The sequence below is a fragment of the Trachemys scripta genome, chromosome 1 (assembly GCF_013100865.1).
Source record: "Trachemys scripta elegans isolate TJP31775 chromosome 1, CAS_Tse_1.0, whole genome shotgun sequence".
In the NCBI taxonomy this organism is placed as follows: Eukaryota; Metazoa; Chordata; order Testudines; family Emydidae; genus Trachemys; species Trachemys scripta.
In genome coordinates this window covers 81,027,377-81,043,496 of record NC_048298.1, presented here as the reverse complement: position 1 = coordinate 81,043,496, position 16,120 = coordinate 81,027,377, and the positions used below count along the sequence as shown (strand labels likewise).

General features: G+C 42.4%; 1 protein-coding gene across 6 annotated transcripts in view; it reads left to right on the top strand.

Annotated features, from left to right (window-relative positions):
- The window catches only part of NTN4 (netrin 4), a 151,879-nt gene that overhangs the window by 98,570 nt on the left and 37,189 nt on the right, over window positions 1–16,120 (top strand). For 5 of the 6 annotated variants that reach the window (XM_034773038.1, XM_034773068.1, XM_034773032.1 and 2 more), the window contains 2 exons: window positions 3,864–3,990; window positions 12,178–12,366. In XM_034773038.1, the coding sequence (XP_034628929.1) occupies window positions 3,864–3,990; window positions 12,178–12,366 (316 nt within the window). Of the gene's footprint in view, window positions 1–28; window positions 135–3,863; window positions 3,991–12,177; window positions 12,367–16,120 lie in introns of those variants that run through there. The other variant, XM_034773078.1, reaches the window with a different exon arrangement.

Genomic DNA, 16,120 nt, shown 5'->3' with positions numbered 1-16,120 from the left:
TGTTTTTGCCGACTGCGTAAAGTTGAAATCGCGCATGTTAAATGCGCGTAAGATGCGACAGACCTGTACTCAACAATAGAAATATCATCAAAGTGTTACATACTCAAACAAAAAAACACAGCCACCAGATCCAGGTAGGTGTAATACATTTTTCCCACTGTGCAGCTGGACATTTCTGAGACAAACAGTATTTATATAATACCTGCTTGCCCATTCCGGGTGTGTGCTAAGCAGGGGTTGTTTACAGTATGTTCAAGGCCCCTTTCTGTTTAGTTTCTTTCAGGAGTACATAATAGTCCCATGTTTACATACACATTTTTCTCCAGAATCTTTTTTTTATTGTGAGGCCCAGTTGCAAACAGTGCACTGAGAAATAAGGTTATAAAAGCACAAACAAAAGAGTTTAAGGTACCATTTTACAGCAGTAATTAAAAACACATCCAGATATTAAGCCAGATTCATCAGCACACTCTGACTGCTTTCAATTACTCCTGCAACCTAAAGCAGCCATAAATCTGGCGTAACTAGCCAGTCAAGCTGGCTTTGCAGCTGTTGTGCAATGTTGGAGCAGCACAAATCAGCCAGAGTGGACCAGTGAATCTAGCTCATTATCTTAATAGGAAGTAATCTGTGCAAGCTTGTTTGATTTATTAGCTTCTGTTCTATATAATTTTAAGTGTAGCTGGAGAAGGGGAAAAGCCAAGCAATTAGGTGGTGTTCAACTCTCATTTAGAGCAAAAATGAAACATTGAAAGATGTTTTGAGCTTGGATATCAGTCAGACATCTGAAGAAAGACTCTCATTTGAAATGCCCTGAATACTGTTTTACATTTATTTTTCTATTACTGCTCTTGGTAAATTTTTATTTAAAAATAAAACACCTCTGTTTGGTCAACTTAATTTAGATATACCTATCTCATAGAGCTGGAAGGGACCCTGAAAGGTCATTGAGTCCAGCCCCCTGCCTTCACTAGCAGGACCAAGTACTTATTTTGCCCCAGATCCCTAAGTGGCCCCCCCTCAAGGATTGAGTTCACAACCCTGAATTTAGGAGGTTAATGCTCAAACCACTGAGCTATCCCTGCCCAGATATTAGGAGACCTTTACAAATTTCATCATGTGGAAGTTAGAAAGGGGTTGCAAGCACTTTGGAAGACAGGACTAGAATTCAAAACAAGCTAGACAAACTGGAGAACTGGTCTGAAATCAACAAGATGAAATTCAGTAAAGACAAGTGCAAAGTACTATATATACATAGGAAAGAAAAATCAAATACACAACTACAAAATGAGGAATAGCTGGCTAGGTGGTAATACTGCTGAAAAGAATCTGAGGATTATAGTGGATCACAACTTGAATATGAGTCAACAATGTGATGCAGTTACACAAAAGGCCAATACCATTCTGGGGTGTATTAACAGGAGTGTTGTATGTAAAACACAGGAATCATGCTGTACTAGGCACTGGCAAGGCCTCAGCTGGAGTATTGTGCCCAATTCTGTGTGCCACACTTTAGGAAAGACGTGGACAAATTGGAGAGAATCCAGGGAGAGCAACAAAAAATGATAAAAGGTTTAGAAAACCTGACCTATGAAAAAAAGATTTTAAAAACTGAGCATCTTTAGTCTTGAGAAATGAAGACTGAGGAGGAACCTGATAATAGTCTTCAAATCTGTTAAGGGCTGTTATAAAGAGGATAGTGATCAATTGTTCTACATGTCCACTGAAGGTAGGACAAGAAATACTGGGTTTAATCTGCATCAAGGGAGATTTAGTTTAGATATTAGGAAATCTTTCTGACTATAAACACTCTAACAGCCTTCCAAGGGAGGTTGTGGAATCCCCATCATTGGAGATTTTTAAGAACATGTTAGACAAACACCTGTCAGGGCTGCTCTAGTTGTATTTGGTCCTACCTCAGCACAGGGGCTGGATTTGATGATCTCTCGAGGTCCCTTCCAGCCCTACATTTCTGTTATTCTAAGTGCTCCAAAAAGTATGCATTGATTACAATAGCAAAGTCCTCATTAATGTTTTTTGATAACATGGATGATTGATGAAGTTGCTTCCCATATTAAGAGATGTGCCTGCACACCTGCAACATCTTGCAGATCACCTTTGATTCATGGCCTGGTTACAACTGAGCACCACAACACATTTTCAGTTTGCAGGTATTCATGAGGCTCAAGACTCATCTAACATGTATCTGACTGCAATAGCCTTCAATGGGCCATGCTGGAATCTGAGAATAGTCATGCCACAATGGTACTCTGGCCACACCCACTTTCCCTTGGTGACACTTCTAACGTGTTCCCTATGCTAGCGGCTAGAAGAGGGGTTGGTAGAGCACTGGCTTTCCATCACCTGAGGGTTCCCCTTGCGCTCAGCTTTCCAGCTGTTATGCACCACTGGAGCAGTGCAAAGCAGCCTGAAGGGCTGCAGATCTGGCCCTAAGTGTGTACCCATACTTATGGCTTTCATATAATGGTATATGATAAACTATGGGAACTCAGAGAGTACGCTACTAAAACTACTCTCTATATTAATAATCTATCTGTTTTAGGGCTTTATACTGTCACCCATCACCATGGTATCTGTGCACCTTCAACATTAAATCAATAGCAAGAGCATCCTGAGTGGATTTCACAGCATCTCTGGCTCTTCTCCCTTGCAGATAAAAACTCTGCCTCTCTCTCTCTGTATGGTGGAAAGATTTTTTTCAAAGAGGAAGGTTCTGGAGTGTTTTCAAAAGCCAGTTAGACTCTGGCTTCACCTAATCTCCTCTGGAAGTTCATTCCATTGCCGGAGCCCCTCACCAATAGTGATTTGAAAATCACAAGAAGAGTTTTGGATGTTATATATTTGTATATATGGTTGAAAGCGTAAATGCAGACTATTTACCCAATTACTAGCTTCAGATTAGTGAGGCAGACACTGTGCAGGCCCTTTTCAGTTTTATCCGTTATTATTTAACTATTGCAATGGTGCCCAGAACCGGGGTCAGGACTCCATTGGACTAGGTCAATGGTTCCCAGACTTTAACAACCTGTGAACCCCTTTCACCAAAATGTCGTCTCGCGAACCCCCTCCTAAAAATGAATATTTCCAGGGATTTTCTCTTTTACCTGAGTATAAATTATAAAAGCAGTGATCTTGGAAATATAAAAATTGTTTTTATGACATGCATATTACACACTATTATTAATTATTATTTATCATTACACTATTTTTATTACATTATGAAAATGGCAACACTCTTCCAAGATCTCACTTTCGTAGCTTGTATCACTTTGAATAAGCTTGTTATAAGACAAGGCTCCTCTGTTTCATCAAGAAGTATCAGATGTGAAACATCATGAAGGTATCTAAGAAGCCAACTCAAGAGTTCCTCTTACACAAGCATTCAGGTCTTGAGTAGTTCAGGCAAACAACACATGTTACAACAAAGCTTAAACTTGTTCTTCATAATAATTTTAAAAACAACACTAGCTGCCTATTTAATTTTAAAAACAGCAAAAAATATCCACCTCCCTTTCCATTTCTTGTAAGGAGTCTTGAAGTTTAAATCTCCTCATTGTGATAGACATGCTTGCTTTGATCTGCTTAGTTCTTGGAAATCCAGGGGCTCTGGGCTGCTGGTCCTATGGTGCCCGGAGTCCCTAGGGACAGCTCTGTCCGCCATTAGGGAATTTTTTCCCAAGAACCCCCTGTAACATTTTGTGAACCCCCCAGAGGTTCACAAACCCCAGTTTGGGAACCACTGGACTAGGTGCTGAACAAACACATATAAAGACACAGTCACTGCTCCCAGAGACCTTGCAGTCTATGCTGTGAATGATCCTGGTTCTGTTTTCCTTCACTAGGTCCATGGAAGGTGCATGTGTAAGCACAATACAGCAGGCCACCACTGTCAGCACTGTGCTCCACTCTACAATGACCAGCCCTGGCAGGCTGCAAATGGCAAAACTGGAGCCCCAAAAGAATGTCGATGTAAGTAACCGATTCATGAAAGTGCCTCAAGACTGTCAGCATAAATGAAATTCCTTATCACACCCCTTTCTCTGATATTTCAAAAAGGTAGCTAATAGCCAGACGACAGATGGTTGTTTTGTGAAGTAACTTACTGAGTAGAGAACTGACGTCAGCATCCACCTCGTGTTTAAACATTGGTAACTGCTCTGTTTGAAAAGCTGCTAGCATGTAAATTCTACCAAGAACATGTTAGGTATTTGCTTGGCTTTCTTGTGGAATCAAAGCACAACTACTCGAGATGTTGGGCTCCTATAGCAGGCACAGTGCAGTTAAACAGAATGTATTGGACACTGGATGAGAGGCAGAACTACAGATAAAGAATTGGCACAGCTTTCATTTTCTGGCTTTTCAGTATAAAGTAGAATCAGCCATAACTAACAACTGTTTGTATGATACACTATAAATTAATGAAGATGTACTTTTTTTGGTGGTGGGGTTGTTATTGGGGGGGGGGGGTTGCCATTTTAAATATTGCCGGGAGATTTTAAATGTTGGTATTTAATATCCAATGTTAAAGATTAAGGCCAACATTTTTTAAAGTGTCCACTAATTTGCTGTGCATGAAGTTCTAGGTGCCTAACTTGTCACTTTTAAGGCTGGATTTCAGAGTTTCTAAGCACTCATAATTCCAAATGAAGTGAACAAGAGCTGTAGGCTCTCAGCAGCTCTGGAAGAATCAGCTCCGAAGTGTCTTACCTGGTGCCACTCAATAAATCCACAACTCTGGTCATTGCTACTATACACAGGATGTTCTCCAGGAAGGCATCAGGGCTTCCGAATGCCCTCCTGCCCCTGGTCTGAAATAGCTCAGATTTACCATCTTTCATGTTTTGCCTGGCTTTTGAAGGAGTTAGGGTAGACTGAAATACTGGCCAGTGTTTTGATGTGGTATTATTTGTATTTAGAGCTGCTCCTGGATAGAAGGGTGAGCTGACTGCAATTTATGTTTCATTTTGGAATATTCAATGATTGGGAGAATTCTCAGAGCCTGTGTATGTGTAACCCTTGTGCTTTATATTGCAATAGTTTATTTTTCAGTCCAAAGGTTCAAAGCCAAACCTTCTGTCTGTAAATCATGTTCTTCTTTCTCCCTCCCTCTCAGTCTCTCAGTTTCTCTTGTATTTATAACATTTTCTGCTGAGCTCTGGTTGGCTCATATCTCAGACAGAGATTATGTACGACCTGCCTGACCATAATGATGACTTTCTATGAAGATTTAAGAAATCTACTGAATATGCTCAGTAGCTACCACATACTTCTCTGGACATTTCTAGCTGAGTCCCTGGCTCTGCTCTCTGCATGTGTGCAGAGACACAGATATCCATTCACCAATGCTACTCTCTTTTTCTTTGGACTTAAAAATAAGATGTTGCTTTATATAGTATATACTTGCATTTGGGCACTCTTGTAGTGTTCTAAATTGAAAGAAAAAATAAAATAATTAAAGAATTTGATGAAAGTGTCATTCTCTAGAAGTAACAAATTTGTGAATGGTTTCAGAGGGGTAGCCGTGTTAGTCTGTATCAGCAAAAACAACGAAGAGTACTTGTGGCACCTTAGAGACTAACAAATTTATTTGGGCATAAGCTTTCGTGGGCTAAAACCCACTTCATCATAGAACTATAGAAATGTAGGGCTGGAAGGGACCTGCAGAAGTCATCAAGTCCAACCCCTGTGCTGAGGCAGGACCAAGTATACCAGGACCATCCCTGACAAGTGTTCGTCCAACATAGAATCATCATAGAATCATCGAATCATAGAATATCAGGGTTGGAAGGGAGATCATCTAGTTCAACCCCCTGCTCAAAGCAGGACCAATCCCCAACTAAATCATCCCAGCCAGGGCTTTGTCAAGCCGGGCCTTAAAAACCTCTAAGGAAGGAGATTCCACCACCTGCCTTGGTAACCCATTCCAGTGCTTCACCACCCTCTTAGTGAAAAAGTTTTTCCTAATATCCAACCTAAACCTCCCCCACTGCAACTTGAGACCATTACTCCTTGTTCTGTCATCTGCTACTACTGGGAACAGCCTAGCTCCATCCTCTTTGGAACCTCCTTTCAGGTAGTTGAAGGCTGCTACCAAATCCCCCCTCATTCTTCTCTTCTGCAGACCAAATAATCCCAGTTCCCTCAGCCTCTCCTCATATGTCATATGCTCCAACCCCCTAATCATTTTTGTTGCCCTCCCCTGGACTCTTTCCAATTTTTCCACATCCTTCTTGTAGTGTGGGGCCCAAAACTTGACACAGTACTCCAGATGAGGCCTCACCAATGAATAGAGGGGAATGATCACATCCCTTGATGCTGGAAATGCTCCTACTTATACAGCCCAAAATGCCATTAGCCTTCTTGGCAACAAGGGCACACTGTTGACTCATATCCAGCTTCTCGTCCACTGGAACCCTTAGGTCCTTTTCTGCGGGATTGCTGCCTAGCCACTCGGTCCCTAGTCTGTAGCAGTGCATGGGATTCTTCCATCCTAAGTGCAGGACTCTGCACTTGTCCTTGTTGAACCTCATCAGATTTCTTTTGGCCCAATCCTCTAATTTGTCTAGGTCCCTCTGTATCCTATCCCTACTCTCCAGCATATCTACCACTCCTCCCAGTTTAGTGACATCTGCAAACTTGCTGAGGGTGCAATCCACACCATCCTCCAGATCATTAATGAAGATATTTAACAAAACCGGCTCGAGGACCGACCCTTGGAGCACTCCGCTTGATACTGGCTGCCAACTAGACATGGAGCCATTGATCACTACCCATTGAGCCCGATGATCTAGCCAGCTTTTTATCCACCTTATAGTCCATTCATCCAGCCCATACTTCTTTAACTTGCTGGCAAGAATACTGTGGGAGACAGTATCAAAAGCTTTGCTAAAGTCAAGGAATAACACGTCCACTGCGTTCCCCTCATCCACAGTGCCAGTTACCTCATCATAGAAGGCAATTAAGTTAGTCAGGCATGACTTGCCCCTGGTGAATCCATGCTGACTGTTCCTGCTCACTTTCCTCTCCTCAATGTGCTTCAAAATTGATTCCTTGAGGACCTGCTCCATGATTTTTCCAGGGACTGAGGTGAGGCAGACATGTTCTTAAAAACCTACAATGATGGGGATTCCACAACCTCCCTTGGAAGCCAATTCCAGAATTTAACTATCTTTGTATAATTAGAAAGTTTTTCCTTATATCTAACCTAAATCTCCCTTGCTGAAAATTAAGCCCATTACTTCTTGTCCTACCTTCAGTGCACACAGAGAACAATTGATCACCATTCTCTTTATAACAGCCCTTAATAGATTTGAAGATTGCTATCAGGTCCCCCCATCCATCTTTTTTTCTCAAGACTAATGTCACCCAGTTTTTAAAATCTTTTTTCATAGGTCAGGCTTTCTAAACCTTTTATCATTTGTGTTGCTGTCCCTGGATTCTCTCCAATTTGTCCACGTCTTTCCTAAAGTGTGGCACACAGAATTGGACACAATACTCCAGCTGAGGCCTCGCCAATGCCTAGTACAGCATGACTCCTGTGTTTTACATACAACACTCCTGTTAATACACCCCAGAATGGTATTGGCCTTTTGTGTAACTGCATCACATTGTTGACTCATATTCAAGTTGTGATCCACTATAATCCTCAGATTCTTTTCAGCAGTATTACCACCTAGCCAGCTATTCCTCATTTTGTAGTTGTGTGTTGATTTTTCCTTCCTATGTATAGTACTTTGCACTTGTCTTTATTGAATTTCATCTTGTTGATTTCAGACCAGTTCTCCAGTTTGTCTAGCTTGTTTTGAATTCTAGAACTGTCTTCCAAAGTGCTTGCAACCCCTCCCATCTTGGTGTCATGTGCAAATTTTATAAGCATACTCTCCACTCCATCATCCAAGCAGAGGTGAAAGTAGCACAGAGGATTTACCAGTACAGGGGCCCAGCTTCAGGCCCCCGAAAAGGGTGAGACCTTGAGCGGAAGGGGCGGAGCTGGGGAGTCAGCCTCCCCTGGCCAGCCCATCAGCGCTGCCCAGACCACGCCGCCTGGGGCTCCATTGGTGATTTAAAAGGGCCCGGGGCTCCGGCCGCTGCATGGTAGCAGCAGTGGCTGGGAGCCCCGGGCCCTTTTAAATCACCGGGCCCTGGGGCAGCCTCCCCTTTTGCCCCCCAGGTCCCTACCGGCAGGGCCGCCAACAGGAGAAGGGGAGGGCAGTGACGTTAAAGCGCTGCCGTGGTAGCGCTTTAAAGTTGGCTGTATACCGGATGGTACCGGCAGCCACTTCTTACTGGTACTACCAGCCCATACCGGTCTACTTTCACCATTGCATCCAAGACATTATGAAAATATTGAATGGTACTGAACACAAGACTGACATCTGTGGGATCCAACTAGATACACCCTCCCAGTTTGACATCAAAACATTGATAACTACTCTTTGAGTACAGTCTTTCAAACAGTTGTGCACTGACCTGATTGTAATTTCATCTAGATCAGGGGTGGGCAAACTTTTTGGCCTGTGGACCACATATGGGTATGGAAATTGTGTGGTGGGCCATGAATGCTCACGAAATTAACAAATCAGAGATATTCAAGTAAACTTTATTTAATAAAGATACATTTTAGTGGAAATAAACATTAAACCTTACTTACTATTATAAATACCATCATAAAGTATTAAAATAATTAAACCAAACTAACCTCCTTTCCACGTCCTCTTTGATTAATTTGAACAATGCAGCTGGCACTCCTTGGCCAACTACTCTTCGTTTTATCCTCAACAATGGAAAATTAACACTACTAAAACAGCAGAGTCACCTAAGCCAACAAGTAGCAGGCTCGTGGGCTTGCACGTTCCAGGCTCTGATGGCGCGTTTGGGTTGTGCAGCTGCAGTAACGTGTGCCCTCACGTAGGTCCCACCTGAACCCGTGGGAGCGTCGGACAGGCAGAGCGGGGAAAGCCCCCGACCCCACTCCCCGGCAGGAGCACCGGAGCAGGGCAAGCTCTCGACCCTGCTCCCGGGGGGGCCGAATTAAAAGGTCTGAGGGGTTGGATGTGGCCCGTGGGCCATAGTTTGCTCACCCCTGATCTAGACCTCATTTCCCTAGTTTGCTTATGAGAATGTCGTGTGGGACTATGTCAAGAGCCTTACTAAAATCGAGATATATCACCTCTGCTGTTTCCCCCCATCCACTAGGCCAGTAACCCTGTCAAAGGAGGGAAATAGGTTGGTTTGGCATGTTTTGTGATAATGTGAAAGTTCTTCATACATTTGAATTTCTAAAGTTTTTATAAATGAGGCCCATTGTTCAAACATTTGGTTTTGAGTGCTTTATTTTTTATTTGCAAGGACCTTCAGCATACATCAGAATCCATATCATTTTCTTCCATGATCATTCTGCATGTTACTCAAAACCATATCTACTGAGCCTGAACATAATCCAGTTAAATTAGAATATGTGTTAATTCTGTAAATTTAAAGAACTGTACCTAAGGCCTGGTCTACACTACGAGTTTAGTTCGAATTTAGCAGCATTAAATCGAATTAACCCTGCACCCGTCCACACAACGAAGCCATTTACTTCGACATAAAGGGCTCTTAAAATTGATTTCTGTACTCCTCCCCGATGAGGGGAGTAGCGCTGAAATCGACATTGCCATTTCGAATTAGGGTTAGTGTGGCCGCAATTCGACGGTATTGGCCTCCGGGAGCTATCCCACAGTGCACCATTGTGACCGCTTTGGACAGCAATCTGAACTCGGATGCACTGGCCAGGTAGACAGGAAAAGCCCCGTGAACTTTTGAATTTCATTTCCTGTTTGCCCAGCATGGAGCACTGATCAGCACAGGTGACCATGCAGTCCCGGAATCAAAAAAGAGCTCCAGAACTGAACGGGAAATACTGAATCTGATCTCTGTATGGGGAGATGAATCTGTTCTATCAGAACTCTGTTCCAAAAGACGAAATGCCAAAACATTTGAAAAAATCTCCAAGGCCATGATGGACAGAGACCACAACAGGGATTCAACACAGTGCTGCGTGAAACTTAAGGAGCTGAGACAAGCATACCAGAAAGCCAAAGAATCAAATGGACGCTCACAAAGGGAGGGGCGACTGACGACTGTAGCTATCCCACAGTTCCCGCACTTTCCGAAAACCATTTGAACTCTGGGTTGAGCTCCCAATGCCTGAAGGGTCAAAAACATTGTCGTGGGTGATTCAGGGTATATGTTGTCAGCCTCCCGCCCCCCACCCTGTGAAAGCAAAAGGAAAAAAATCATTTCTCGCCTTTTTTCACTGTCACCGTATGTCTACTGGATGCTGCTGGCAGGCACAGTGCTGCAGCGCTACACAGCAGCATCCCCTTGCCTTGCCTTGCGGACAGCAGACAGTGCAGTATGACTGATAACCGTCATCGTCATCTCGTGGGTGCTCCTGGCTGGCCTCGGTGAGGTTGGTCAGGATGCATGGACAAAAAAGGGAATGACTCCAGGTCATTCTCTTCTTTAAGTTTTGTGTAATGGAGATTCAGTCCTGCCTGGAATATCATGCCAGCTGGAGGCTTCTGCCTCAGGCTGCTCTCCCAGTCGGCAGCACTGCGCGGTCGCACCTACCCCAGCCTACCCCTTGCTCGCAGGGCTCACAATCAGATACTTTTTGCTGCAAATAAAAAAATAAAGCTGCTGTTTAGAACTGTCCCCCAACATACATATCCTGGGACATTTTGTATTTTACCAGTGTCAACCAAAGGCCCACACACAAATGGAGATTCAGTCCTGCCTGTGCTTCTATCCTAGTGCTTATCACAGATTCCCATTTTCAGCTATAGGCTGAGCAAGTGCAGAATGGTGGTTCACTCGACTTTGCTGTAAGCCAACCGCCCTCCCCTCCCCCCTTTAATCTCTGCTTGCAGAGGCAATAAAGTATGTGTTGTTTCAAATTCATGCGTTCTTTATTACTTCATCACACAAAAGGGGGGATAACTGCCAAGGTAGCCCAGGAGGGGTGGGGGAGGAGGGAAGCAACGGGTGAGCTTGTTGTAGAGGCACCCCCTAGAGTGGCATGCAGCTCATCATTTCTGCGGGATGTCTGGGGCTCTGACCCGGAGCGGCCGTTTGCCCCTCTGGTTCTTTAGTAGGCTTGCCTGATATTCTAGGCAGGACTGACTCTCCATTAGACAAAACTTAAAGAAGAGAATGACCTGGGGAGTCATTCCCATTTTTGTCCAGGCACCCCCGACCAACCTCACCGAGGCTGGCCAGGAGCACCCATGACAGCAGCAGACGGTACAGTATGGCTGGTAACCATCTTTGCTAACTTGCAAAGGCAAGGGGATGCTGCTGTGTAGCGCTGCAGTACCGCGTCTGTCAGCAGCATCTAGTAGACATACGGTGACAGTGAAAAAAGGCTGAACGGGCTCCATGGTTGCCGTGCTATGGCGTCTGCCCGGGCAATCCAGGGAAAAGGGCACGAAATGATTGTCTGCTGTTGCTTTCACGGAGGGAGGATTGACTGATGACATTTACCCATAACCACCCGCGACAAATTTTTGGCCCCATCAGGCATTGGGATCTCAACCCAGAATTCCAATGGGCGGGGGAGACTGGGGGAACTATGGGATAGCTATGGGATAGCTACCCACAGTGCAATGCTCTGGAAGTCGACACTAGCCTCGGTACATGGACACACACCACTGAATTAATGTGCTTAGTGTGACCGCTTGCACTTGACTTTATACAATCAGTTGCCAAAAGTCTAATTCTGTAAATTCGGAGTAATCCCGTAGTGTAGACATACGCTAAGAAAATGAAGAAAATAAACAATATTGACAAGATGTTGGAGGACTTACATTACATCAAAACATGAATCCCTAATTCATTAGACTCAAACCAACATAACTCACCCATGGCCCCCCAACAGGGCACAGGTCTCACTTGCAAGATTCCTTGAACAGTTAGTTACACTGGAAATGTGAGTGCTGGTATAACTGGGTACTTTTTTTAAAGACATCTGCTGGCCTGAATGTACATTTGATTTTCTTTGCTGTTTCAGCTACTGCTGTATATTCATTTTTCAGCATTTGCATTAACCTTTTATACATACCATAATCTTTCCTTTTTTAATGAGTCTTTTTGTTCCCTTTGACTTGATCCCAGCATGTAAATGTAATGGGCATGCTGACATGTGTCATTTTGACATGGATGCATGGCTGGCCTCGGGGAATCGCAGTGGTGGAGTCTGTGATAACTGTCAACACAACACTGAAGGGCAGCATTGCCAGCGTTGCAAGCCAGGCTTCTACCGAGATCTCAGAAGGCCTTTCTCTGTCCCAGATGCCTGCAAATGTAAGTCACTGTCAATTAACTAATAAAATACCTACTGAAACTTGAGGGTTAAATACTAGAAGACAAGATCCTCCCATCTTTCATTCGTGCTGCTTTAACAGGGGGCTGTAAGCTCTCAACAGTACATTTACTTCTTCATCTTTGGGTTTGTTTAAGGCTGCTTACAAAAAACAGTAGAGTTTGCCAGACTAAGGGTCAGCACTCTGGCTCTCCGTAATTTAGTATTATTTATACACTGGAGGGTCTGACAGCTGCCTCTTCACTTAAATGAGGATTCCTGAGCTATTTTTGGAGAACAGATCTCTGTATCAGCACATCTTCTGCATTAGTGTTGGCAGAAGCCCCGAAATGGATGGTTTGGCCAAAAGTGGATGGAATTAGCAAAAACCAACAACCCTAATTCATCTAACTCTCAGAAGCAGGTGGATCTGAAGGGAGAAATTTCAGTGTGAGTTAACATTATTCCAGCAAGTTTGACTCTGGTGAGGCTTCTGAGTTATATAGTCCATAGGGAGATCCAAAGGCAAAAATCACCCAGGAACATTCTGAGCGATTTGTGACATGTAGAGAACTTCAAATCCACAAACCACATTGAATGGATTACAATGAGAGAGAAATGTAGTGAGCCAAGTAATGCTCTCAGCTACACTGCTACAAACTCCACTGATTTCACAAGATTTACACTGGCATAAGAGAGTATAATCTGGTGCCGTCTCTTCATATGTAGCAGACAGAATCTGGCTCCTGTACTGTTAGTGTTGTTTAAGGGAAAATTGTATCCATCTTCTTCAGAAACAACTACAAGAATCCCTTCTCAGAAGAGAGAAATTGGCAGTGTCCTTTGAAACTGTAGAGTTGCATTCTGTGGTTGAATATGGCATGTGGCTCCCATTGGCTTCACTTGGAGTTGTGTGGCAACTAACCTTGTCATCTCATTGGGCATTTATTTGTTCCACTGTGGTTTTCTGCTGCCCTAGCCAGCTGGGAGAGGAATCGGTTCTCCTCTGGATGTTTGATTTCACTAACTGGCTAGATGTGTGTCTATCCCAGATAATACACTTTGTGTAGTTTACCAACCTGATTCCTCTTAGAATACAGTTTATAAAAATGTATGTGACCTCAATCCTTCATTACAGAGGTAAATAATATTTTGATGTTATAATATGTAGACAACACATTTCTTAAATAATTTTACTTCAGATATTTTCCTAGTGTCCCTTTGCCTACTTCCATTACCTAATTTGCAGTCTCTAGTCTCCTCATCTGTGATATCAGATATTTTTCTTCAATAATTATTGCCAGGTCATATACAAGAGTGTTTTTGTTTTGTACTCCCGTCCCATTCAGAAAAAAGCAGGTTAGAACCCTGGACTCAGCCCCTCACTTTCTAGGGGTCTTTTCCAACTCCCATCTTCACTAGGAAAAAAGGTGCATCTTTACCTCCTATTAACTGACACATGGCAACTATCACGAGGTAAAATCCATGAGAGGAAAAAAGGCAATTTTCACATGTCAGCAGATCACCCTAAACACTATGGGGGAACCTAGGGTTTATGTTGGCCTGATATCATGTGTTAGAGGTACAACTGCCATGTCTTCACTAGGATTTTACCTCATGTTTGTTACCACACCTTTTTTCCTAGTGAACACAAGGCCATTGAAGCCAATCTAAGTTTTTGCATTGACTTCAATGGGAGTTGAACTTGAATGTGGCCTTGGGAGCACCTGACAAGCAACACATTCCACCTTGGAGATGGAAGGAGTGGGTTGTATCAGTACACTGGTAGTGGCCTTTGCTTGATAAATCTAGGAACTGAACTGAAATGTTTTACAAAGAGATTATCATTCAGTCCTCCCAGGTCTAATAGTTCCAATGCAAACCTTGCCTAGGTTGGGAAGGGCCATTACTGACTGGGGTCTAGCACAGAAAAACCTGCTTGCAAAACTAAGTATCAGTATAATTATTGGAAAGTTCTACTCCAAAATGGAGATAACAATTCAAAGGGAAAAATACCAATGTGTATAGAAAAAAATCAAACAAACAATCAACCATCATGTCACAGAATTAATTATCTGAAAGTATCACCACTGACCCTAACTCCTAAGAGACTGCTAAGATCCTGGCTAAAAAGTTTAGCAATCTTGGCAGGAGGCAGACTTGTGCAGATGATATGATTAATGGATATTTTTACTGACACAATGGTGGACATAAACCCTGCTGCACAGTCACGTCAGTTTCCTTCATTCACTTCTAAATCACTGACCCATAACATTCTACTTTTCTCATGCATTTCATTTTTTAAAAGTGCAAAAAGTTATATGCCTGATATAAAGGCTAGGATTTTGTCTCCTAACAAAGTCTCTTAAAAATGTAATTAGAAAATCCGTTTAAGGAACTCTCTATATTTAGGAACTCTATGATATTAAATTGCTAAGATAATGTATGTTTAAAATGAACCATAAGACAGCAATTATTACAATAAGACAACGTCTTAATAATTTACCTTTTGCATTAATAGTGTCTACTTTTGCTACTGTTATTATTTAAGAACACATTAGGGCTTGTCTACATGGAGAGATTCAGGAAAATTAATCCAAATTAACTAACGGTGTGAATTTGAAGTGGATTAGTTAAACCACATTAAATCCCTGCGAGTCCTGAATGCAGTTTAGTTTATTCACTTTGGATGTGAATTAAGATAAACTGAATTGAGGTCACTTTACTTCTGAATGACGGTGTTCACTCCGGGGTATAATGCAGTTTAACTAATCCACTTAAAATTCACACTTTAAGGCTATGTCTACCCTACCACTTATGTGAGTATAATTTATGTCGCTCAAAGGTGTGAATAAGCCACCCCCCCGAGCGGCATAAATTACACCAGCCTAAATGCCAGTGTAGACAGCACTATGTTGGTGGAGACCTTCTCCTGCCAACATACTTACCACCGCTCGTTGAGGATGGATTAATTAAATCGATAAGAGAGCTCTCTCCCCTTGACTTAGAGCAGCTCCACTAGAGAGCTTAGAGTGGCACAGCTGCATCGATGTAAGCTCTCTAGTGTAGCCATAGCCTTAGTTAATTTGGATTAATTTTCCTGTGTAGACAAGCCCTTAGTAACAGAACATAGAATATTTGTTCAACTCAGCAAAATAATTTTGACAGCATTAAGCTGGTTTCACAAAGATTTATGTAACTTTAGAATGTTACACTTCACAAAGTATATTATAGCAAACTCACAAATTAATAGGGCAAAGGTGATTTTATTTGGGGGAGACAAAGACTTGAAATCTCCTATAAATGCTCTTCTGGACACCTCCACAACTCCAGATTCCCCTTAGTGCTTTCCTTTCTGACCTCCTCCTCTTGGCCAGTTTATTTTCCATTCCAGAACGGGCCACACAGCTACAACTGGGCAGGAAATTATTTTCCCCATCCTATTAGAGTTTGAGATTCCAGAATTTTTTCTCTCTCCCGGAACGCTACGAAAATCAAAATTTCAAAACTTTTCACACACTGATAATCCGGATAACTAACTAAATAAATAAATACATAGATACTTTTGGATTGGATCAATCAGAACATTTTGTTTCAATAATTTTGAAACATTTTGTTTCAGTTTTTGACCTTTTAAACTTTTTTAGTATAAGCTACAATTTTAAAACAAAATAATTTCATATCAAAGAACAAAACTTTTTTTTTAAATATAGAAATGGGGCATTTTGATAATTTTAAAACTTTTTTTTTAATTGA